The sequence below is a fragment of the Amblyomma americanum genome, chromosome 7 (assembly GCF_052857255.1).
Source record: "Amblyomma americanum isolate KBUSLIRL-KWMA chromosome 7, ASM5285725v1, whole genome shotgun sequence".
In the NCBI taxonomy this organism is placed as follows: Eukaryota; Metazoa; Arthropoda; class Arachnida; order Ixodida; family Ixodidae; genus Amblyomma; species Amblyomma americanum.
This window is the reverse complement of record NC_135503.1, coordinates 40,538,126-40,564,410: the sequence shown is the minus strand read 5'-3', so window position 1 is coordinate 40,564,410 and position 26,285 is coordinate 40,538,126. Positions and strand designations below refer to the sequence as shown.

The 26,285-nt window shown below is 45.4% G+C and overlaps 1 protein-coding gene across 2 annotated transcripts in view; it reads left to right on the top strand.

Annotated features, from left to right (window-relative positions):
* The first annotated feature begins 397 nt into the window (after window positions 1-397).
* The window catches only part of LOC144098949 (glutamate receptor ionotropic, kainate 2-like), a 325,255-nt gene continuing 299,367 nt past the window's right edge, over window positions 398-26,285 (top strand). For both annotated transcript variants that reach the window (XM_077631937.1, XM_077631936.1), the window contains exon 1: window positions 398-2,200. In XM_077631937.1, coding sequence (XP_077488063.1) covers window positions 2,014-2,200 — 187 coding nt within the window. In that variant the 5' untranslated portion in view covers window positions 398-2,013. The remainder of the gene's footprint in view (window positions 2,201-26,285) is intronic.

Sequence of the window (26,285 nt, the reverse complement as noted above, 5' to 3'; positions counted from 1 at the left end):
AGACGATAGGACGAGCGGCGAAAGACGAGCCGCCGTCGGCTGCTCCCTCTCCACCCACACGCCACCAACTCTACACCCCTCTACCCCGACGCTCCCGACCTCTGTCGGCAGCCCCGCGCGATCCGCAGCTTCTTTCCATCCTCCTCGTCCTCTTTCTTCTCCTCTCTTTCTATAGCCTCTTTCCGGCCCGCAGCGTCCGCGCATGCGTGGAAGATTCAGAGCGAGCGAGCGCGCAATGTTCTCTCTACGGATCTTCTCCGCTTTCTTCCCATCCCTCTCAGTCGTTCCCTTCCTCGGATCCCCCCTCCCCCGCATCTCCTCTCACCAACCTCCCTTTCTCTGCACCTCCTTTCCACCGCGGCTCTTGTTCATCCTCTCTTTCCTCCTCTCTCTCGCGTCCACCCCTAGCGTTCCGCATCCCTCGTGCGGTTCTATCGGCAGCGCTCCTGAGCGTGTCTGCCTATACGCTTGTGCAGAGGCGGCGGAGGCTGCGGCGCCGATGCTTTGGCGCGTGCTCTCCTTCGAGCGAGAAGCGAGCGGACCGAGACGACAGCCGCCGGCGGCGGCGCCGGCACGGCAAGGGTACCGCCGCCGCCTTCCAGGGAATTGCGGTTCGGCTACTGGCTGCGGCATCATCGCCGGCACGACGAGAAGCCGGCCGACTGGGATCGCTCCCGTTATTTGGAGCCCACCCGTTTGGGATATCCCTCCTCTATGGACTAGAAGATGAGAGCCACCACCTGATATCTCCGGCCTGTCCAGTGCACATCCTCCCCGGTCATTCATGCGATCGACCCCTTCCTTTTCCTTATCTCTCACATCACATCTCCTCCGCTCCGTACTCTGGTAGCTCTTTATATCGTTGGTGTTTGAAACTCATACGAGGACCTTTCCTTCCGAAACAACAGTGGCACACCTCAGAGAAGAGAACGACCTGAAACTTCAATTCGCACGTACCCGCACCAGTGGTTCTTTGAGGCGAGGCCTTTATGTTCGCCTTTTTCTGTAGAATTTGACTTGCACTCGTCGCGCGCAATGATGCCTGTCAGTGTTGTGTCTGCGGTGGGTGAGGACGTCGTTCGCGGAAACGTCAGACGTGCAGTGCTGGTGCGCGCTTGTGTTTGGTGACGCCATCCCGATGCCTGAAACGTATACCTGACTAGCCTGTGCGGACCTCTATAGTGAAAAATTAGAGACACGTGTTTTTTTTTTTTGTAGAGAACTTCCCTCCCGCTGAACTACTCGTCCTGCGTAGCTCCTTCAGCCGATAAGCACCGTCGCCGACACTTAAAAGGAGCAAGGCAGCAATAGAGGTGATAGAACACGTCCCGCAAAGTGATTTCGCGTTTCGAACCTCATTTAAGCGGTATCGGAAACGAAAGGTCGAGAAGTTGAAATGCCGATGATTAAAGATCTTGACCTGATTGCGGTTGAAGCTCGTTTCTCGCACACGCCTTATCGCTAACGGCGAGAAAAAACAGTGAAAACAGCGGGACGTATCTTCTCTGTCGAAATACTGGGCTCTAAAGGGGAAAGAAAAGAACTCAAAGAGGCTGTTTTGTTCCAGTCGAGGCGGATATTCGCCACAAAGCGCCTTCGGCAGTAGCGAACAAGCAAGTCCTCTTTTTCTTTCCCGCTGAACAACGCGCCTCGGAGCACTCGTTCCAAAATCCCGCGCCACAGCTACCGCTCCGAATGCTTTCGCTCTGGCGGCGCGGCGCCAAGCGCCGTCGCGTCTCCAGACGCGATGAGTAGTGGGGCAACCCTCGCCGTTGAAAACGGCACACAGTCGTCCATTCCCAGAAAGAAGACGCGTGACCCGGCAGCAGCGCGCCGACTCCGCCGCCAGCACCAAGCTGTTTCCAAGCTCGGCCTCTCCGACCTCTTCATCGCCTCGCGACAACCGACGAGCCCGTCGTTGTCTTCGTCCTCGTCCTAGGCTCCCTCGCCGCGCATCTGTGGGGACGATGAACCGCCGCCGGGAGTGACTCGTGCGTCGGACGACGAGCCTCAATGCGCCCTCTTCCTGCTGCTCCGCTAGCGACCATGCTCGCGCGGCACGGACCCCGGCGACGAGCCTGGTGCGGCGTGTCGCCGACGCCTCCTACGTTCGCCTTGCGTAGGCTCGCGCTTCTCTGGATTGCGACCTGCTCCCTGCTGCTACCCGAGGCCTCGGCCCTGCCTCCCGTCATCAAAGTCGGTGAGTCGAGAGCAGCTTGAGCCTTTTTCCCGTTGAACGGGATCGCTAACGCACGCAAAGAGTTTTTTTCGCGGAGGATATTCAAAAATGAGAACACCCCCCCCCCCTCCCCCCAGTGCTCGGGAAAAGAATTTGCGAGACTTTTTTTCTTATATCTGGGGGAGTTCCAAGGAGGGATGTATGAAAGTGGGAACTGTTCATAATTGCCATCGAAATTCGACAGCTCATCTTTCGGGGTAGTTGGCGCTAAATGGTCTGAAAGCATTGGCCTCACTGGCAAACATTACAATGGTCTTATATCGGCATTTAAAATTTCCGCGTCCGTATTCCATCGCAGTAATTCTTTTACCCACAGATTTAAACGAAAAAAAATTGGGTCGTTCTGCACCCAGTGAAATTTCCTCATTGAAAAATTCGCTCTAACAGAAGTCGAAACTTCGCCAGTGTGAAATATACGGTGAAGAAAATCTCTGTCCTCAGTGAAGGACTTTCACTGTCTCTTGCTTGTCTTGGCAACTCATTGTTGCGGCGTGGTAGACCTCAAATATTTCTGTTTTTCTTCGTGGCTCTGCCTCACTGCCGCCAATGCAACGGAAGTTCATCAAGAAATTCGGCCGTGAAATTTCTCTCTCCATGCTGTACATGATTTCAGAAGCTATGCCCTTGGTTGTCTCTTCAAGTACGAGAACTAGAGATCCGTAATTAAGATAACTGCGAGTTTTCGCTTCTGTCGCGTACATGACGGCGTTTTTGCTTTGGTGCTTGAGGGCTCAGAGATAATGAATTCGCATCTACCCGCCGGGGTATTTCAGCAGCAGTCGCGTCCGGCTGCTTAGCCTTATGCCGCGGGATCGAATGCTTACCACGGCAGCCGCATTTCCATGCAGGCGAAATGCGAAAATGCACGTTTTTCTGTCTAATGTCAACGCATGTTAAAGAAGCCTTCAATTATGGCTTGCCAATGTGCAAGTCTGCGGCGTTGACCCTCTCCCCCCCTCGCCCCCCCCCCCCCCCCCAATCGTAACACCATAACCATACCGCACGCATCTCGATGCACACAAAGCTCCGCACCGCAGGCCACCGCGCATGAGAGCCTTAAGACGACTAGTTTCAAAATGCCCGGGTTGAACGCATCGCGATCGATGTCAGCATTCCCAGTGGAATTGCTCACAGGATTGATTTTTGAAGGCAGGAAGATTTGAACGTTGAATACCGGATACGAGGGCGAAAGAACCTGTTAATTGCCTCAGGAAGCGGCATTTCTCTTGGTTCGTTCGTACGCGAATGTATTGTCCCTAGCTGTCGGTATATCGAGTCCTGGAGGTTATTAATACACGTGATGCTATAATTTTCAACTCGGGTGTTTTTCCTCTTACCAGTATTACGGACTGAAAAGCGAGTACAACGACTTTTCCTACGGCTATGTTGCATCCTCGACTCGACCCCTTTTCGATACTCTTTATTAAGATGCTATGTGTGTTTAATAAAGTACTGTACATGCTGAAAAAACTCTTCACAAACTAACCAGCGAAACATGCGAAGTGAACACCCTGCCTACCCCCAATTTTTATTTTCTCTCGCTTCAAAAATTTTGTTTGCGAAACACAATAAAAAAAAACTCGAATCTGTACTTCAGCTCATATAATCTACGATCTGGCTTTTTGAATAACATATAAAGAGCCTCGAGAAGCAGTTGCTTCTCTTTTGCTCTGTGGTAATGTTACGGCATGTGCATTAGCAGAGCGCTTCCGGAGGCGCGCGCCTTATTTCTGATTTGGGTTCACGATGCTTGCCCCATACCTTTCGGTACGACGCTGTACATTTCAGCAGCGCATTTAATCTTACTTCACGCGTTACCCGGTGTTCGCAACTTGCGCTTTATTAGAAGACATTAGGGTAGAGAATATTAAAAGTGCTTCACCGTCTACATGACTCAAAACATCCAAGCAACGTTATTACTACGAAGGCTTGAGCAGCCCCAGCATACCGCATTCACACAAACGAAGAAAAGCTAAATGAAGTTAAGTTTTTGAACAATAGAATTACAGTAGCACAAATCAACAGCGGTACACTTTCTCGTCTTTTCGGTCATCTCTTTAATCACTGAAGAGTAAAGCTAGCCACACTACTTGGTTGCAGGACGCAAGGCGCCACGGCACTGATGCTGACGACTCGCTAGCTTTAGATGTTTTCTAAGGTAGCCGAATATCCCGAGTACTGACAAACCTATAAGTCCAAACTCGAAGTTGGCAAAAGTGAACTTTATCAGGCTCAGGACAGACATGCGCTCCTTCGTTTCCATATCGCTCCGTATTCTTCTTCTTCTCTTTAGTAAGCATGGCACATACCCACGCAGGGGTATTGGCCAAGGTACAGTAGAGAATGTCAATGAGGTATTTGCGCGGGGAAAAATAGACGTGAGAAGACTGAATCCAGATAAAGATTGGAAAATTTAAATGAATTAAAGAAATTGAATTACCGGGAATAGAATCAAGCACTTTTGAACATGCGACAAAACTTTCTATACAGCTAACAAGGTAATCGATCAGTTGCACTTATGTAATCATGAAGGTAGCCGCAAACACTGCTTAACGGGAATCCCTTTGCGCTCGCACCGAACGAGAGAAGAACTGGAAGAGACAGATGGAGTCCTAACCTTGAAAGAGAGACCTACAAATACTGCTTTCCTTGAACTGCGAACCGCCGGCAAGAGAGGAGAAAATGATCTATTGTTTCAACTTGCCCACATGTTACACAAAGGTTTGTCGCAGCGAACCAACATCTGCATAAGTACAAATTTAAGTGAGGGATTCTGCATCGCAGAAGCGTCATTGACACCTCACAAAGCCTTGATTTACACCACCGGATATTCCATGGGTACTATAAGCAGTGAAAATCCACGGTATTGAGCAATGAATCACTCAAGCTGGCTGAAGTATGTTGGAACCGCTGGAAACGTGAAGTTTCTAACAGAATGAGGTGAGGGACGGGATAGATTGTAGGTGCGCTCAGAGCTTACATTGTCAATAAATCAGCCACCTCCTTAAAACAGACGCTCGAATGCCCAGGTACCCAGACAAAGCGGATCTCATGCACTGTGCGCGGAACAAAAACCTGAGCGAACGATTCAATAAAGATTTTCCCGAATTTTGGAGAGAGACCAGAACTTAAAGACAGTCTGCAAGAACCCGTGCTACATGCCTAGGAAGTTTGAGAAGAGCCAAACCAACGGCCAGAATCTCGCTCCGTCTTTGCAGCACATTTCATATTTCTCAAATGGATGCGAATAAACATGCTAAAGTCACACCCTAAAGTCACGTGAGCTAATTTACGACCCCTCCAGTGTCTCGCGATTGACGTGTGTGTTGTTTTGCTCACAAAAAAGTGATGGCCACCTGATGAAGCATATGAGGCGGTAATATTTAATGCAGCTATAGAGCAGCTGCCTGAATCAGGCGGTCGCAGTGTGTAATTCACACATCGATGCGTCAGCGCAAGCCAGGATTACAAGATCAAGAAGATTATGTGTTGGTCTTCAACTTCACCATGTTTCGCCAGATAATTATGAAAAGAAAAAGCATCGACTACCGAACGGAATTGTTGGTAAACGTTGCTGTGACAACCATAGGCTTAGTTGGGCAGTAGTTATCCTTTGTTTCCGATAAAAGGTCGAAGAAAGATCTTTTTACTGAATCTTGGTACTCAACATGACAGATGAAAATAAATGACAAAAAATGGTAGCAAACGGCTATGACATGACATTAGTATAACACGCAAAAGGCAGCCTTAAACTTTTTCATATCACACTAACGATCAGCGTTTATCCTTCGTAGAAACTTATAAATGCCTAGGCGTCGTAATCACAGCAGATCTTAAGTGGAATGACCTTGTCACTTATATTCAAAAGAAAGCATTGTGTAAGATGGGTTTTTTAAGAAGGTTCCTGCGACAACCCACGCATGAAAGTAAGCTGATAGCCTATAAAACGTTCATTAGGCTAACCCTGGAATACGCAGCAGTTGTTTGGGATCCGTACACTCAGGCCAACATAACCAAACTTGAAAATGTTCAAAGAGAATTAGTTAGGTTCATTTATAATTCACATAGCTGGAAAACATCACCGAGCCTTCTTTTAGATAGAGCAAACCTAGAAACACTGCAGGAGAGAAGGCGCCGCGAAAGGCTAAAATGCATGCACTTAATCTACCACGATGGATTGAAACTAAATAGAAAGCAGAGCATCAAAGACGTTTGTCAAAGCCTAACACGATCACATCACTCTAAAAAACTCAATGACTTTACTTGCAGGACTGATGGTTTCATATATTCCTTCTTCCCAAGAACCGCTTGAGAATGAAATACCCTGAGCCGCATTGTCTTGGAATGTCCAACACTCGAGTCTTTCTTGAAGATGCTTTAAGATCATTTTTTAACAAACTTGGTTCTTCCTTGTCATTGCTTGTCAACGTGCATTGTATGTGGTAGCCACTCCTACCAAGGGCCTTTGTTCAAAAGCTGACTGTATTACTGAAATGAAAAAAAGTACAATTATTTGTGGCGGGCCAAACGTCAAAAAAAAGTTCACAACGCTGTTCTTAGCCGATATGTGGTTATCAGAAAGAAAAATCATTTCCTCGAAAGCACAACCTAAGTCCGGGCGAGGGAGTGACTGGTCCTTTTCACCATTTGGTGATAGACCAGTAGCATCGTTCAAGGGCGTCTTCAACAAATCAGAGCTGGGCGTGTGCCAGAGTCGATCACTTACACAGCATCGTGACCTCAAAGCGGCCGAAGACAACGAAGCGTCTAAGGAATAGAACATCAGCGATAAAAAAGAACATCTTCGCGCAATCGGCCCCGAGCTCCACAAAGTTGTGCTTGTCCAGCAATAATACCCAACGACGCAAAACAAGACAACACCAGAAAAGCCAATTCATCACACGGGATGAGCTAAAAGGAAAACAAAAAGAACAAGCACGAACACAGCTGATTTTCAACGCCACAGCGAGCAAAGCCATATGTGAGGCCGAAGCTGAGCCCACGCTGCCCCGTTCGGGGCACTTTCCAAGCTCTCTCTTTCTCATCATTTTCTACCGCAGCAGCTGGTTCTGAGATGGTTCTTCGCGCGCGGCGAAGTCTCCGGACGATTTGAACTGAACGCCGCACGCACCCCCTGCGAAAAGGGGCGCGGTAGGCGGTTGGGGGTGGGTGGGGGAGAGGGGGGGGGGGGTGGAAGGTTCCTAAGCCCGAGCTTCGAGCCTATAATACCCAGGGTGTTGTTTCAGTTGGCAGCGCTGCAACAGAGCAAAGGACGAAAGACGATAGAAGAAGAAAGAAAACAGTACGTTCGGGGCTACGGCCACAGAGCAGAAAATTAACTCCAGGCGCTTGCAGCCCTTACCTGCACCCTCTCTCTTACCATCCTTTGCCCTTCCCACTCAGAGCGAGGGCGCCCTTTGCCCTCGCCAACGTAAGCGGTTGTTTCTTCGCGAGCATCGGGGCAATTTATTCTGCTTTCGCCCGCAGCTGTCAGCGTCGTCGCCACCACCCCAACAGCACTGCCGGCGACCAAATTGAATCTGCGTCTGCGACCTACGCTGCGTTTGTTTTGCGATGAGTCGAGGATGTGTGTGTTTGTGCGTAGCCCCTTCTCCTGTTAGAGAGTGGGTTGATGCGCGAATCTGCGGGCACGCCACGCAGGTGTGGTGACGCCTACGGGACACGGTACGCTAATTCATCGCCGCGATGTCATCGTTCCCTCGTATTGGTTGGAAAATTGCTTGTCAGGAGGAGCGCGCGGAAGTTCGACTGAGTTTGTAATATTATACGTGATGCTTGCGTTTACTTGAGGCGTTACTAAGGCCAGTATAGATAAATAAACGCGCTGATTTAATACCAAATGCGAGTTTCTTTCGTTCTGCTACCCGCCGCGGTGGCTCAGTGGTTAGGGCCCTCGGCTACTGATCCGGAGTTCCCGGGTTCAAACCCGACCGCGGTGGCTGCGTTTTTATGGAGGCAAAACGCTAAGGCGCCCGTGTGCTGTGCGATGTCAGTGCACGTTAAAGATCCCCAGGTGGTCTAAATTATTCCGGAGCCTTCCACTACGGCACCTCTAATTCTTCCTTTCTTCTTTCACTCCCTCCTTTATTCCTTTCCTTACGGCGCGGTTCGGGTGTCCGCCGATACATGAGACAGATACTGCGCCATTTCTTCCCCCCCCCCAAAAAAAAAAAAACAATTTCGTTCTGCTTGTTCATCAACCGCTCCTTTGGTTTATTGAGGTTTAACGTCCCAAAGCAACTCAGGCTATGAGGGACGCCGTAGGGAAGGACTCCGGAAATTTCGACCACCTGGGGTTCTTTAACGTGCACTGACATCGCACAGTACACGGGCCTCTGAAATTTCGCCTCGATCGAAATTCGACCACCGCAGCCGGGATTGAGCCCGTGTCCTTCGGGTCAGTAGCCGAGCGCCATAACCACTCAGCTACCGCGGCGGCTCAACTGTTCCTCTAGTTGGGCAGTAGTACCCTTATGTGGAACCGTTGGAGTCTCCGCTTGGTCAACACTAATGTTACATAAGCGGGTAGGGGCCATACGCCTCAGGCGCGCTTTAGAACGAGTGCTGAATAGTAAGTGACTTCTGTGGGCATTCGATCGATGCGGGCTTCGGACGGGCTGCTTTGAAAGGTGAGGTGCATGGAAAGGGTTACGTTGCAGAGCTGCTGGTTCTTTGGAGTGCAGCGAGAAGTCGTTATGATTTTTTTTAGCATCACAAACGCTTGTCTAAGAAACTTTGTTTATTCAGATTCACCTAAAAATGGCACACATTTCAGGTCACTAAAGCAAATCGTTTTAAGATTTGTTTCATTACTTATTTTTAATTCACATTTCAGAGTCCTTTGTAACTTTACTTGATCTTATTTCACAATTTTATTGTTACATACCCTAACATTTACTTAAAAGCTATCATAACTCTCACAAGTGGTATTTTTATTCTTATATATTACTATTGTATTTTTATTATTGTTTTAATTTTTCTCATTATACTCTAACCATCCAAAACTGTAATGTAAATCACGGAGGATCTTCGTTCTTCTTTAATATATTTGCACTACTAACACACGAGAACGTAGATGTGAAACTTGACAACCAACGTTTTCTTTTTTTACTCTAGTGCAATGCCTATTCTTTAATAACAGGTACATTGGATGGCAGAACTCACAGGGCATTCGATTTCATGGTTTGGGTACGTATATGTTTATATAGGTAACCAAACCATGAAATAGAATGCGCCTACGAGTTCTGACCCCCCCCCCCCCCCCACACACACACACACACATATATATATATATATATATATATATATATATATATATATATATATATATATATATATATATATATATATATATATATTAGCAAACAAGGGAAGGGAAATGAGGGGCTCGTTTGACAAACTCATGAACGATGCCAACCGTCGCCGAAAGCAAGGTGCAAAGGAGAATGTTTCTATTTTTATTTGTAGTGCTGAGTGATAGGAAAATAATTGTTCAATTAATCTGTTGCTTAAATAAAACTAATTATAAAGCACAAAAACAACGATGCCGCCGGTGGGATCCGAACCCATGACCTCCGAATGCCGCGTCCGGGGCTTTACTATATATATATATATATATATATATATATATATATATATATATATATATATATATATATATATATATATATATATATATATATATATATATATATATATATATATATATATTATGGGTGTGCGAATATTCGAAATTTTGAATACGAATCGAATATCTTTGATATTTGATTCGTATTCGTGTTTAGAAAAATTGATATTCGAGAATCTCCGAATACTCGCCAGCGATCGTATACTGCGCAGATTTTCATAAATTGGACCGTGGAAAAAGCACAATATCTGGGAGAATTAGCCGATGAACCGGTTAAAAATTCCAGGAAAACGATACAGAAGTCCTATACTCTTCCTTTCCCGTCGTTTATTACGCGGGCCGATCGCATTCCGACGCCGCTAGGCTTGACCTGATGCGAAATTCGGCAAGTGGGCTTTTCCACATATCCCGAGTGCTGCGAACAAGATGGCCGGCGGCCCGCTTCGAACAATTGCAACGCGACATCGCGCTTTTTTTTTAATCCTTCTTTAACACGTTACACATTTAATGCCCAAATCCGAAGAATGCGTCCTGTCGCTTTGATAATTCTCCGAGCGTGACCTCCGCGCTACCGTTTTGTAACCTACGCTATGCGGGAAAGCCTACTTGCGGAATTTCGCGGGAGCCTCCTGAAGGGGCGCGTCGAGTTGTCACAATAGGGCAAGCGATCCTGTAAAAATCCCGCATATTACATGGTGCATCGTAATCCGCGCACCTCTTTAGTGGGCGTAACGGCAAGCTTGGCAACGATCGGAAGGGCCCTGTCGCTAGGTCAAAAAATAGCCTGGCCGCGTAGTTTCGGTTTCTGAGCTTCGCCGCTGCAACATTCGGCCCACGCATTCGCCGGTAGTCCAATCTCAGATCCGCGCGGCTATTGGACGCCGACTGGCGCGTCGCAGGTGATTTATTTTTTCCTTTTTAGAAGCCGTCTCGCCGTTCCGACGCAAGTGTGTGTTCCCCGGCCCCTTGTTTCCATTTGAGTTGTTCTCCAAAGCTTTTTACGGGCTTACAGGTGTTAGCGCGATGGAGCTGCCTCATACGGCCTTACTGCATCTTCGCATTTTCGGCGGAATTTTTTTTAGGGGGGGGGGGGGGCGGCGAAGTTTATAAACCTAGGCCTTTAGATAAAGTGGCCATTTCTTGCGGTCCCTTGAGGTCCGAATGAATGAGGTTTTACTAGTCATGATGCTATTTTTTCTTCCCATTCCTATCAATTTATGAATTTTGTTTTGCATGACCTCATTACAGTTAGGATACTGTTATCCGGTGATCCATAACCAACTCGCCCAACAACTGGTTTTGGTTTTGGATACTGTTATGCTGTCTCATCAATAGTATACATTTCTGTGCACATGTTTTTAATACGGTACTGGGGCAGTCTTGTATTCTTTATTTTAGTTGCTAATATCGCACCTCCGAATATCGCACGAGAGCAGCAGATTGGACGGCCGTCGCCGTAGCTGAATTGGTAGAGCACCGGACGCGATATTCAGAGGTCGTGGATTCGGATCCCACGGGCGGCATGGTTGTTTTTTCTGCTGCTTTATAAGTAATTTTCTTTAAGCGATAGATTAATCCAAGTATTATTATCCCACTGATTAGCACTACACAATTAAAAACAAAATAATAAACATTCCCCTATGCACCTTGGTTTCGGTGACAGTTAGCTCCCTTCATAAGTTTGTCAAAACGAGCCCTTCATTTCCTTTACCTTGTCTGCTAACAGCTTAACGAGGGTCTCGGTTCTGGCAGTCTTGATGCCATAGGTAGCATAAGAGGGCTCTCGTACAGTTTCCGCCCTCGCCATTAGATGACGTTCCACGTCACACTCGCGGTATTACAGGACGTGCTACGTCCGCCGCTATGGACGAGGGTGGCGCTGGTGAAACCTCTCAAGGTTCGCTTACACCCAATAAACATAAATACCCTCGAAAGCAGCAGATTGGACGGCCGTCGCCGTAGCTCAGTTGGTAGAGCACCGGACGCGATATTCGGAGGTCGTGGGCTCAGATCCCACCTGCGACATGCTTGTTTTTTCTGTGGCTTTATAATAATTTTCTTTAAGCGACAGATTGATTGAAGTATTATTCTCCCATTGTTTGGCACTACAAACGAAAAAAAATAGAAACGTGTGTGTGCGCGTGTGTGTGCATGAGCGCGTGTGTGTGAACTTATTACACAGGCCGCCAGGAATTAATTTTAAATTGAGTTCTGGGACATAGCCAGCTGGCTATTTTGGGAGCTTACCTTTCGTGGGGTTGGTATTTGTTAGACGAAATGTATTGCTTTTTATGTTTAGTATGCTTTGCTTGCTCGCTGCAAAGAACACAATTTTTTCCTTCTTGCAATACCGACGTATTTCAGACTTGCAAAATATCGAAAGTAGGTTCTTCTTTTTATGTTTTTTTCTTTGCCTTTAAATGTGGCCTCAAATCCCCCCCTTCCCTCCCCAATCACCACGTTGAAAACGTCTCGAGTCGAATCTTTCACAGCTCCTAAATTTTGACGGTCTTGATGGTTCTTCTAATTTCTTTGAAAATCTAGTCAAACGCTGTATTTCCCTTGTGATGTTCACAGCGCCAGCTGTATAAAGGATGTCGGCCTGTTTCGCGAAGGTCGGCGTCAGCAAAGGTGCAGAGAAGGCGTAGGTCTACCTTTTGAACTAATGCTCCCCCACAGGTCACGTGACACTGTGATCTAGCGCCGCGAAAATACTCGCTTTAATAACCGTTGCCGTTCTATGGGCCAGTTTTGCCATGTGATGCCGTTTATCCGCCTCATTCATCAGAAACATCACGGTTAACAGCGGCTAATTCGCATCACCTTGGACGATTGCGCTGTAAATTGCTTTTCGGTTTAGTTTAAAAGAATAGAGGCTTTTGGTGTTTTAGATGAAGGATGTGATGCACGGTGTATCCTTCCAGCTTTGAGTAAACAAAGAAGAATGACCATCGCGTGCGTAAGCTCACGACCATGGACCCAAAGTCGGCAAGTTTAGACACTGTGACTATGTTCGTCGGGATTACGTACGCCTTCGTTAAAACCGGTGTGCGATCGATACTCGACGCATCGCGTAATTAGGGATCGGGGTTGGCTGTCTCTCGCCTGGACGCCTCGCTGACGCGATTAGCTGCCCCCTACAAACAACCTATCTGTGGAGCGGGTCAACGCTCTGTGAACTAGCGAGCTCAAGGCGAAAAAAACGCGCACACAGCAGTTCAAAGTTTTTTTTCTCTATATACGCCCGTCTTTAAATACATGATAAATACCTTTGCGTTTCTACGAACTTGTACTTAGATTAGTTATTTCTTAGCTCAAGAACCCCGTCGTTATCTACTTGCATTTGCCAGAGCCGCCCAGCGGCTCAATTCTTATGGGGCTCTTCTGCTGACCCGAAACATGCGAGTTCAGTCCCGGCCAGGGTGGTCGCATTTCTATGGAGGCGAACTGCTAGATGCCTGTGTACTCTGCGATGTCAATGTACTTTAAAGTACCCCAACTGGTGGAAATAATCCGGTGTCTTCCACTACGCCGTCCCTCATTGCCTGAGTCGCATTGAGATGTTAAACCCTATAAACACAATAGCTACTCTACATCTGCCGTGAAACGAAGTGCGAAAATATTAGTGTTGGCTGGAATGTGCGAGGCTTTGTTAATTTGTGTTTCGAAGACACAGACTGAAGTCCTTTAGGTTAGGTTCCGAGCAGGTGGGAGGGAAAGCCGTAAAAGTAGAGATGGAGATGGTGGAATGCCTGCCTAGGTAAGAAAACTATAAAAAAAAATAAATTGCGTACCTGTGAAAATTTATACATCTGGCTGTAAATAGGTACTGCAGAGCCTTTTCTTTTTCAGACTAACGAAACACCCGAAACGAATAAGAAAGAAAAACACGTTACATATGGTAAGACATGCACAGAGGAGTAAGTGACACAAGAAATTCTCGCGTGCTTCACCAACCACCGAGGTGAACAATGGGCTTGGTTTACAGACGCACCGCTTTCTAAAAACTGAAAAAAGTGAGCCTAACAGAGTCAAACAGTGAGGCGAATAGACAGCACATAAGCACATCACCTTTTCGCGCCTTTAAATACAATCAAAAACACAAATGATCTCAGGCCGCTCTTCTAATTAGCGAAATAGGGACTCCACGAATGGTCTCGATCGATCTGTACGTTCACAAACCAATGAGTCGTAACGGAAGGCACAACGTGACTGCTGGTAGAGTTTAGGCAAAGCACGCATAGTGCGGCATGTATGCTATCTTTGGCTTCCGGTTACCACCCACTTGATCACAATGACCGGTAAAAGCAAACATGCCTTGTGTACGTGGAAAGAATGTAGGCAGTGTAGATGCTTGATAGATTCCCGCTGGTGCCTGAACACGCCTCCCAGCACATGTCCGAATGCAAATGCAAATGCAAAGAGGCGAATTCGTATGAAAAGAGGCAGATATTCAATAAATTAGGACTTAGTACTGCATATCCTGGTGGGACACCATGGCAGGTATAACATTCAGACTATCGCTGCTTGTCGGTTGATTTGAAGAAAGCCTTACAGATAACTAGTTGCAACCCATCTGAAACATTTCGCTACTAAATCCAGCATCCTCAATTGCAATCAGACGGCTATCGTGGGCAATGTTATCGCATTCACTCATGCAAAAAATAAATGGGCTATTGAGGTGCTCCGCTGGACTGCTGTCACGATGCCAATGATTTTGTTAATAAAGAGATTTAGCATACCGGAGACGTACTTTGCGGAGACTTATAGCGATTTTACGTACGGGAGCTGTGCATGCGCAGTAGGAAAAGTGTGGCCAGATATTACTACTGCGCGTGCGCAACAGGTGCACAAAACGCCAGTATATGTCTCCTAAATCGGCTAAATCTTTCTAATAGAGAGCATACGTCCTGAGCCCACCTTGGCGTTGAGAAGCACGCTGTTAATTTCACACCCTTTGTAAACATGCCACGGAAATTTTTATAACCTTCCAGTCTCAACTTGGTTGTGCAGTCGTCCGATACAATGCAGAGTATTGCGGAGATTTTTGTAGCGATAGCTACACTACGTCAGCCACTTTGCGAAGTCAGCGTGGCTGCGCGCTGAGCCGTGGCACCACCGCTCCGCCAGCTGTGCGCATGCTCAGAGTGACGTCATAGCCCGCAGCTGGTGTGCGCGCGGCGCCTCGCCGCTGCGCCGACGGCGGAGCAGACGCCGCCCGACTCGTCAGTTGTGCGCATGCGCGAAGTGACGTCAGAGCACGCAGCTGATGTGCGCGCCGTGCGCCTAAATTACGCTAGCATTTCGAGCCTTCACCGAGGCGGCGCCGTGGCCACCATGGCAGCTACCGGCGGCGCAGTGCGCCGGCGAAACCGAGTGGGGGAGGAGTAGAGAGAGGGGAGAGAGTGAATCCACGTCAGGGACGAAGATGAAGAAGAAACTCACAGCGAAACGCAGCGGCGAAAGACTGACTTTTTAATTCGACGGAGCGAGTTCCACTCGGCCAGCTGTAGCTATCGCGTCACTCCAGGTTTAACCAGAGGTAAAGCACGGCCATTTTGGACTTTCATTACAGGCATTTACGGGCTGGTATTTAGACGCTGCGCGAGAGAGTCATTGTGCTGTGGCTGGCTGCAGCACTTGAGGTTTTCGGTTCAAGCCTCTAACCCTACATCATTGCATTAAACACATAGAAGCTCTGCTTTTATTTTAGCAGAGCCCGTGTCCTAACCGCTCGACCACGTGGTACATAGAACTTCCACGTCAGCCACTATGGTCGTTTTTGGTGCTCGTAAGCTCAGACAATGTTGGGCCACATACAACGCGTATGTGTTCGATATCAGAAGGCGGAACATGTCGACGTCGTGGGTTCGAATACACTAGTTTTAAATGGTAGTATTACTTTCTCTAAAATTATCGCCTATCTAAAATTTTTGTGGGCTTAATTTTGAACTATTATCCACCCCTCTATGAGAAAAATATTCCCGAATGAATTTCTCGGTTTATATGGCTTCTGGTTCCTTTCGTAGCCATGCAACTGCGTATGGGATACCTAGGTGCCCGGCGATTATAAGCGCTGAAATGTCGTCAGGGCAGCCTCAACTTTTACGCACAAGTTTACACACCAATGCATTCATGTTTGCATTTCAATTTTACGAACAGCTGGAAAGTTGCAAGGACAAAAAAAGTGCGTTTCACTTTTAATCCTCAGTTGCCGCTGCCCATGTTTCTTTCAGAATGCTTCCAACCCCACCTTGCTACTTTGCGTTCTTGCATGTGGCGAATTTCTTAAGCTAATTGCTTTGACAGTGAATTGTGGCCCCGGTCACTGAGTAACTTTTTTTCGCCTGTTGGCTTCCAGTGCCACATGAAAAAAAGGCTATACCAACCCCTTACTGCTTGCTATGCCCCCATACAGCTCAGTCTTACAGAAAACCATGCTTTACAGTCAGCCTTTATAATGCAAAGGGTTGTCCTAAATAAATTGGCAGTTTATACGGCTTATATTAAAAATTTATTTTATGTCTCGAAAAATTTCCGTAATATATTCAAAGGAAATCTTTAAGTTTACAACCTCCAATTTTCGTTTGTCGGCATGACGTCACCATCACGTGAGCGCCGTTCGCTTAAGTCGAGTTGTAGGGTAGCTAGCCAAGTAGAGAGTTTTCTGCATGATTGAAATTGAAGTGCAAATTCTTCCATAAGGCAAACCCTCCAGAAGGCTACTATTGCAACAAGAAGTCTAAGAAAACTGTTTGTTCCTGCAAATCGAAAAGTCCTCGGAGATCGCCTGTTTTCAAGGAAACAGTGACTTGTGTTGCTGAAACTTAGACGTGTATCCCGCAGAATCGACAAGTGCAAGTTTTGAATTTCATGTTCCACAATATACTGTGTGAAATATTTTGCGTAAATGTTTGCGAATGGTCTCTTGCAACTTGCAGTTCCTGCAAACCTCAGTGAAAACGATGAAATCGGGGCCCTGTTCGCATGGACATGCAGCAGCGGACGGGAGAAAGTAATGACTTAATTCTCCAGCTAATTTTTCGTGATGGGTCGGCTTTTCACATTAGTGGCACAGTGGGCAAACACAAAGTTCGTTTATGGGGGAACTTCAAAGCTGAGAGCTTCAGTGCAGCATGCGAGGGCTTCACATAAAAGGATTTTTTTTTTGCGTTGCTTTCATTAAATAGGTGTCATGACTATTCCTTTTAAAGAAAAACAAGAACTGTTATTTTACTTACTCACCCAGACATGCCACCCATGTAAACTTCAGTGGGCACCCCTCGAACGCAGCAAATAATTCTGCTATGCTGTTGAAATTTTTTTTCTTTAAACAAAGAAACTGTCGATTTCTTTTAGGCTATAACCTTTGATATTACAGGGCTTCTTTTCTTTCCCGCTCAACAACACCCTTTATCAACTATCATTGCGTGCAAACACTTACAGGAAGTAATTATTTTGCTGATGAGGCTTGTTGGTATTAAGCAGCCTCATTTGTTCTAGTCTAGTCTTTTGCCCAACCAAGTACTCGAGATATCCTTCCTAACGCACGTAAATGCTTCCTAATCTGCTTTCAGGCAAATATTGTGAAACGAAGCTCAGCTAATGCTTTCAGCACAAAATATCTATGAAAGCTTTAAAATGGGAAGGCTTGCGGCGTAACTTAATAACGCGCGAGAGTAAATTTGCAGCGGCTAATTAGGCCATCAATCTGTTGAGCTACGTTTTGGTCAGTGAAGCTCTTTCTGTTTTTTTCACTCTCTGATTTTCCTGTTTGGGTTTCTACCCAGTGATCGTTTGCAGCACATATACCACTGATAACCAAGGCTCATCTTTCTAAATTAGAACCTCGACGCCGCTGTCAAGGTAAAGACAAAAAGAACGCAAAATGAAAATCCTACGATCCTCATTCACGAATTCATAACAGTTTGCCTTTGTGCTCAGCGGGAGCATTTTGCGCGTGCGTTTTAGGTTCTTACTTATTTTTTTCATCATGAAAACTAAGAGCACCCGAGTAATTGAAAAGTTGATTGACCTTAGTTTCTTTCCTGGTGACCCTTTCGCACCAAAACCTGTCGCAGTAACTCCAACCCTATTTTTTTCTTTTGTATGCTGCTTTGTAGGAAGCGAGGGAAATGAAGTTCCTCAAGATACATGACAGCTCAGTACCCTACGGCGCGTACTCGATCGTCTTACAAGTACACTTTGCAGTTTAACCACGTGACCACGAAATCGCTAGAAGAGAGAAAATAAAAAACCACACGTTCTCTTTCACTGCGGTGCGCTCTATGAAAGGAACTAACCTCGAAGTCTCGGAAACAATTTTCAAGCCGGCAGAAATGTTCTTGGCACAATTTGAAAACATTTCTTTTTTAGCCCCTCTTCTTTTCTTGCTTATCAGGAATAAAATAAATTGACTAGAATCTGGAAAGCCTGGATAGAAGGAGAAAGAGGAAAGGCAGAAATTTATGCTCTAAGAATTTCCTCGAATCCTTCGTTCGCCATCGCCTTTCCGCGACCGCCGTGTGGTTCATCGGAAGGCTGTCCCCCTTATCGCGTCGGGAGAAGCGTTCGCGCGTCTTTCAACCGACGCGCAAGCGAGCTTGAAAGGAAAGGAGGATGGGAGCGAGAGAGTGTGGTGCTCTTTCGCCCAGAGAGAAAAAAAAAGGATTGTCAACAGTAGCAGGGGTTGTGCGCTGGGACCCTAACTCAGGCCTGGGTTACCGCCGGCGCCGTCCGTCTTGTACCCCGGCGCCACCGCCGACACACCATCCGCCCTTATTTTTTATTTTCCTCGCTTCTGTTCCACGTCCCAGCGGCAAAAGCCTCGCTACAGGTGTCCTCCCCTCCCTGGCTTCCGTGCAAGCTGAGCCGATCGGGTTCCCTCCATCCGACTGCACGCGCCGATGGATAATGCCCGCCGGGAGTCGTCTACGCTTGGATGTCGGCTCCCTGCATAACACACCCGCCGTTTTTTTTCAGTCTGCTCGTTTCTTTCGTCTTTGAAGCCTTTCTATGCTTACGCTCACTTGAAGGCACATATGAGTTAAACGAAGCGATGATCGCTCTTTCTGTAGTTGTATATATCTTTATCAATCTATTTACACGCATACCGTTATTCACGCGTGGTTCTTGTTATAGGAAACCATTATCAGATAAAGGGAGGACAAGAAATCAAAACATAGCTTCCCTGCATTAGTTTAATATATAGGGCAACTTTGCATAATTCCAAGAACATCATAACCTTATCTCTGTGATTAAAGTTTAGTTCTGAGTACATGCGTCTACATTGTCTTCTTGCGTGTCGTCCGTGCTTGCGTTGCTGTCAAGTAAACATAGATGGTGAGACCGATATCCTAAAAAGCAGCAAAAGTATTAAAATTAGGATGTCGGCAAGAACCGTAAAATACGCGTTTAAGTTAAAAGTGCAGCATAGAAAACAACCAAAAATAACCGCCTTGGATTGATAATGTAGTGAAGGTACTGTTTTTGAGCCGCTGGGAATAGTTCATCAAACGCTTAAACCACTGTAAGGCGGGCTTGGAAGAAGGAAAAGATGCGGATATATTATAGACATGCACCAAGCTGTCTTACCCATTTTCGAAAGATTCTTCCTACTCTGGGATAAAAGTGTAGGCTGTTTCAAGTAACTGTTCACGTATTGTTTGGTGCAAAGGGTTGCATAGAGCAAACGAGTGGTGAAGCTCAAGGTGGTTTACTGACACGGACGTTTCTTCTGTTGGAGATCATAAAAAACGAGTAACTCTGTTTTGAATGTTTATTAATGAGAATTTTGTTATCCGGTCCCTAACTGCAGAGGCTAATTCAAAAATAGGTCGGTATTTTGCAGCGCGAACGACCTTTTCTTTTTTTTCTACATCTGCGATGTAAGATGCTGGCATCCATTGCTGAAACCACTAATTCCTTCTCTCCTAACATTATAAATGTGTAGTGAAAATTCACTACAGATGAAAGGTAACTTTACCACCACTCTGAGCGTCTGCATTCATCGAATTTTTCTGCACAAACGTAGTCTTCGCGCATAGTGTTGATGCCACATATCGCACAGCCTTCTTGTATTTCGTTCTGAGCAGTCCTGATGCTGCGTCCATTGAACTGTTCATTACGCCCATTTAAACTGGGAGCGTGGACGGCTTCGATGAGTTGGTAATTCAAATTCCATCTTACAGTGCATTCGCTACGCTATTAACTTTATTCCCTTATTCATTTGTACTGTGAGCAACGACAGGTGCGAGGAATGAGGCCGGGCGATAGTCAAAAGCAAGGAAAAAGTATTACACAACTCATTATACCTTACGGAGTCAACAAACCAAACAGCGAGCAAAAAGGCAGCGATAAGAAATTCATGCCAAGGAAAGAACGTCCAGTACAGGATACAAGAGCGAGACAAAAAAAAAAGAGCGCTCTATCAAGCTCCGCATTATGAATATGACGCGATAGCGTTAATGCGTTAATGCCCATATATGCGAATTCATGATTCTCAACTTTGCATTAATAGATGCCTGGGAGTCCTCATACCACTCCTGGCGCAGTGGTGCAGCGGTTGAGCAATGCGCCACAGCCCTGCTATGGTAGGTTCCGCCACTGTTGAGGCTTGTACGACATAGGTTCCTCTTCCCGGGCAGCCTCTAACGTCTAATCACTAATTAAACTGCCACTTGTCACGGTGGGAAACTGGCTCACATTCCGGTGTAGAGGTTGTGATGACGACACAAGGTCACGTTACCTAGGCGGCCCACCAAGGTTGCTTCTCCGGGGATTTTCGCATCACAACGGCGACACTGACGACACCAAATATTCTGTAGAACGGGAGCATTAACGCTGCCGCGTTAAAGGAACATGCAAGAGAGACTGAAAGCTTGAACAAGCAACTTATTTATAAATCTTTTGCACTTACTTCGAACACACTCAGAATGATTTTACAACTCTTTTACATTACAGCGATGTCTATATTAAATATGTTCTCCGAGAAAAATGGTGTTGCCCCCGTCGTGAGCGTAATTGGTCGCAAGCTACAGCTCCAGTGTTCACATTCTTTTGAATAATAATGGAGTCCAGACAGTGTTGTGCATAGTAAACATGTCAAGGAGGGAATGGATAGACGGAGTAATGGAGCGATGGTTTGAACGCTCCTTATGAAGCTGGGCGTTTGCGAGCGCTACCAGCCTCACAATGTTTTCTATTTGTGTTACTTTGAACCCACCTTTAACGCGATAGCGTTAACGTTAAGGGTCCCGTTCAGCAGGAAACCCGGCACCATCGTTATGGTCGGCGGCGGCGGTGGTGGCGTGAGCAAAAGATCCTCAGAGAAGTCCTCTTGGTTCCGGGTGGGCCTCCTGTGTCACGTAGTCTTGTGACGTAATCACAACGTAATGACCGGATTGTGAGAAAACTACCACCCGTGAAAGGTAGCAGTCATGATAGTGATTTGTCCCGAGAGGTTGCTCGGGAAGCGCAACCTGGGTCTCACAAGCCCCATCGGTTGCTGCACCTGCCATTGCAGGTTAGTGGCGCACCGCGGCGCCAGGATTGGTATAAGGACTTCCAGCTATCTATGAATGTCAAGTAGATAATGACCAATTCCGCATATATGGGCATCGACAAAACGTCATCGTGTCACACTCTTAAGGCGCAGTTTAATTGTCCCCTCCAGTTTTTCAACCTGAACAAGAACTATCAACAAGCAGTAGGCACTTTTAGCATACGCTATATTTTGAACCGTTATCCAGTTTGGGCTGTGACTGGAAGCAGGCATGAGAGAGTGAGGAGTAGCGGGCCGCAGCTATCACCGCAAATTCATTGCAATATTTTGGAATTTATATAGTAACGGTTTATCACTGAATTTACTAAAATTAAAATAAATTGTATGATGTCAGGTAATAAGAAACTGAACTCTTACCTTAAGGTACGGAGAATAATTTTGTGCCAGTCACTTACAACGAGTGTTTTGAGATCACGGATGGTAATGATCAAGCATGCGCCATAAAAAATTATTTTCCTGTACGCCAGTAGCTGTTTGGTCCAACTTGTGGTGCGCTGTGAGTTGCCGACAAGCGAATGTAATATCTCTTATTTAAACTTTACTTTTTAGCATTTCCGAAGACCGATCGCACCGAGCATTGGAAGTACGCGACAACCTTCTTTACGAGGCTTTATTCGCCTTCAACACTTCCTCTTTAGGGGCCGCCACTGTTTTTCGGTATTATTTGTAGCGACCACAGTGGCATTTTTCGTATTTACTCCGGCTCTACACACTAATAAAAAAAAGCATAATGAATGATTTACCTTTTCGCCGCAACTACAGCTGAATCATCCATTTTTTTCGCTTAATAAATATATATAAAAGCATTTTATACTCGCTCTCAGAATGCGAACCCTCACGCGCCTATCACTCGAGAGGGGCTTACCCGGTGCTGCGAGATATTTTTGGGTTAGCCGCCAGTTAAATCTGTAGCACTCGAAACCAGTTTTCACTCAGTTTCGATTCATTTCTGTCCTTTCATGTCAAGTCTGGCAGTGATTTATGCCTTATTGTCATGTTCTCTGTTGGAATTCTATACTTTGAATCAATATTTTTCTTTCTCCTGTCTTCCTGAACAACTTCTTCCACACTTTTTTTCTTTCTGTCAAAGATAGGCTTTGATACGGTTTTTCAAAAATGGCGCCATACCTTCAGGATCATGGAACGGTTCTACTTGTCTGATTTTTGTGATGAATGATTCTAAAAATGATATGCGATAACTTGGAACCCATGACTTGAGTTTTATTTCCGCAAACAACTCTTTCCGTTACTTCTTGAAAGCTTATTTTATGAGCGTTCATTATTTCATTTGCAAAGAAGTATGACGTTTAATAATACAAATAACACTCACTGAACTGGGGATGTTTTTCTCGTAAAGGATAATGTATTGATAAACTCATGACTCTAGTTTGTAGCTCGTCAGTTAAACTTCTGGTTATGTCCAGGGCAGTATTGTTCCAGACGGCAGGAGTAATAGAAGCGACTGTCACAAAGCGATACCAAAAAAATGAAAGGAGAAAAAGAAAACAGAAATAAATTATCGGCGCCATCAGAGCAATGGATAAAGCCGTGCAACGTTGGGCTGTTTATAGAGCTTATACTACATTTGTTACGAGAAACTTCACGAGTGTCAATTTTTGCTTACAGTTATGAATATTGGATAGGATGCCAGCGGCAATATATCTAAGTTAGCTTCTCCATTATAATGGATTTCAGAACAGCACTGCTAAAAGGAAAATGGCTGGTGGTTTAACATTGCTAAGCACAGAATATTGGGCGAAAGCGCTGCTTTTTTTTTTTTGCTGATGAACACCCCCGCCACGTACCTCAAAGCGCGACTGAGACGTTCACTTATGCAGGGAGCCTGTTATACGCCTTTCCTTAACTCAGAGTCACGGAGTCTACAACGTTCTAAACGCCCACAGCAGCGAACCCAAATTCTGAATAATTTCTGACACCTAATTAGCATATTCATATTTGGTTTTATTTTTTTTTTCAATTTTCAAACTTCAGTACACATCCCAAACACACATTGCTGAGTCATAAACACTACAACGCGTTCAGTACGTCTGACACGCTCAAACCAACGACATTTAACGGCCTATGCGTTGCGTGCCCTCCTAGCACGCAGAAGGCCTGAGTTTCATCCCGTGTGGCGGCTATTTTCTGTTAAGGATGTAGTTCTTTATTCTGATATTTTTCTATTCGCAAGGGTCAGAGGTCGAGCGTTCAGGGACCCATCGGTTTTTTCATGATTACAAGTGAAATGGGGCCTTCACACTAAAACTGACACTCGAGGTAAATTATAATAAGATGCTGCAAGGAACGCGACATTATGACAATATAGAAGGAGAAGAAGCCATGAATCGGAGCCAGAATGAACACATATGTCCTTTATTATTCATTGGTGACCTAACTTAAAAGACATCTTAATATATGGCCGTTTAACTTTATATATATAGCAAAACAATCTATAGGCATCAAATGTTAAAATGCTCATGTAGGCTCTGAAGAAGCTCAAGTGGATAAAACATTTCTTGGCTCCGCACTTACCCTGCTCTTTTTTTTAATTTCGAAATTAATAGATTATTAATCTCGAAATGGTACTTTTCGATGTCCTTTGCATAAAAAGGAGTGTTGGAGCTTGCGAGAGATGCATTTGTGTAAAGCCTTTAAGAATTGCTGTGCGGTTCCCGGCATAACATATTTTAAACTTTGACCACAATGTGGACTCATTATGCCATTGTAACAGTTACTGTTGCCTTAAGTGGTTATAAGACTGCATATATATATATATATATATATATATATATATATATATATATATATATATATATATATATATATATATATATATATATATATATATATATATATATATATATATATATATATATATATATATCAGCTTCATCTGAGGTTAATATTTTTGTCTGCATTATCATTAAAGTTATACGCATCAGAGATCGATGGAACCCATCACTAAATGAAAATACTGATTAAGAAGAGGAAATAGTATCACATGAGGAATGCAGCCGATGTTGTGAAAAAAGAAAACCTGCATTCGCTATTGTAATCGAGACATCGAAACCGTTGTAAATTGAAAGATATTTATTGTAATTTATAAATTTTCACTTGAATGTTGTATTTTTTGTCGGGTCTTCAACATGATTATTATGCCGTAAAAGCTTCACTGCGTCTTAGACCACTGTTTGCCAAAAGTACTTGCAATCAGCGTTCCTCTACACAACCTCCAAACCTATCGCGTTTGCGGCAAGAAATCTGTTTTGCTTACTTGCGAAAACCGATCATGTACCGAATTAATGCGAACAAGTCGTCATTCAACAGCGTCAGCAGCGTCACAATGTGCAGATGCAAGCTCAAAACCGGCGACACTCCACATTTCCAACGATGATCTAAAAGCCAAACTCAGAACCGAAGCGTCCTTAAGTGCCGCCGTCTTTCCAAAGATAAACCAACAATAAACCGCATCATATTACACCCGAGTGCGGGTCTGAGAAGGTCTTGCGATATGCAGGCCGCTGCAATACGAGTGTCTTCGCGGCTTTGACAAACGGGGCTGACAGCCGTAGGCTGAAGTGCGTGTAAGAACGCAAAGAAGGGACAAACAGTGACAGACATAAAGGAGGTCTCCGCTTTGTTCTGCAGACACGTGGACAATGGTTTCGCAACGTTCGCGAAAAGCTCGTCCCGTACGCCCAACGGCTTTGTATAACGTCGCCGTGACACAGCGACGACAATGAATTCGTTGCGCTCGGTACAGTGGATGCGGGGCCGTCGAATGGTAGAAGTACGCTGTAGAGAGCCCCGACTCGCGAGGCACGATAACATCGCAGAAAGCCCGAATGCATTTAAATCAACAAGGGCTTGCTCCTTCGCTGTAAAAGAACTGTCAATTCACTGTTTATTGTGTCCAATGTTTTTCGGGCGACGCCACCACTTCGAGGTAACTTTATTTGCTATCTCTAACTCAATGCCGTCGCGAAGACGTATCGCAAATTCAGCAGATTGAATGTTTGTGTCAGCCCCGAAATTCGCAGTTTATTGCTTTTTTTTTCTTATAACCAAGGCTTTTCAGGCATGCTGTCCTTGTTTGTTTGCTGTTACCACGTCCTACATTTTTGGACAACGCTTTTCAATATTGCAAACTGTAAGGCACCGGTATTGAAATATTGTAGGCAATGGTCAGTTCTTTCGATATGCAGCAAAATCTTATCTTTAAAGTGTTTCCATCGCTGGCATCAAGCAATTAAGACTGCCATAAAATACCAATGGGGAACGCTTTTTAGCATAGCGAAAACGTTAATAGCAAAAAAAAATGCAAACCTGCTTACGGGAGAACTGCGGAAATACTGATTGCTGTAGTGAAATCTTACAATATATGAAAAAATTGCGTTCTTAACTTCTTTTCCGCATTAACAAAAAAACACAAGGCTGTATTTACCGTCATTCTTTTTACCTTTTTACCCGAGAAAGAAGAAAACATGAAAGTACGGGTCACATTGGATCACCGAGGCGTACGCGTGAATTACTGCTTATATCTTATTTCATTCTGTGAGAGCCAATTTGCTTCTCTTCTATGCGGAAAAAATTATCAAGTTAAACAAACAAGTGCTAACTGCATATTTTGGCCTAATCCGATGCGAAATAGTGAATGATTTGTGACCCATTCTGATCGTACTACGGAAGTTAACAAATGTTACGCTAAACGTATGAGTTGGGAAACCGCCTAAGCTAGCGCTGACAATGCAAATAACCCGAGCAGTCATCGTTTTGAGATTCATAACTTGACTCTTATGATTACGTCGCGTAAATTTCAACAAAGCGAAACAAAT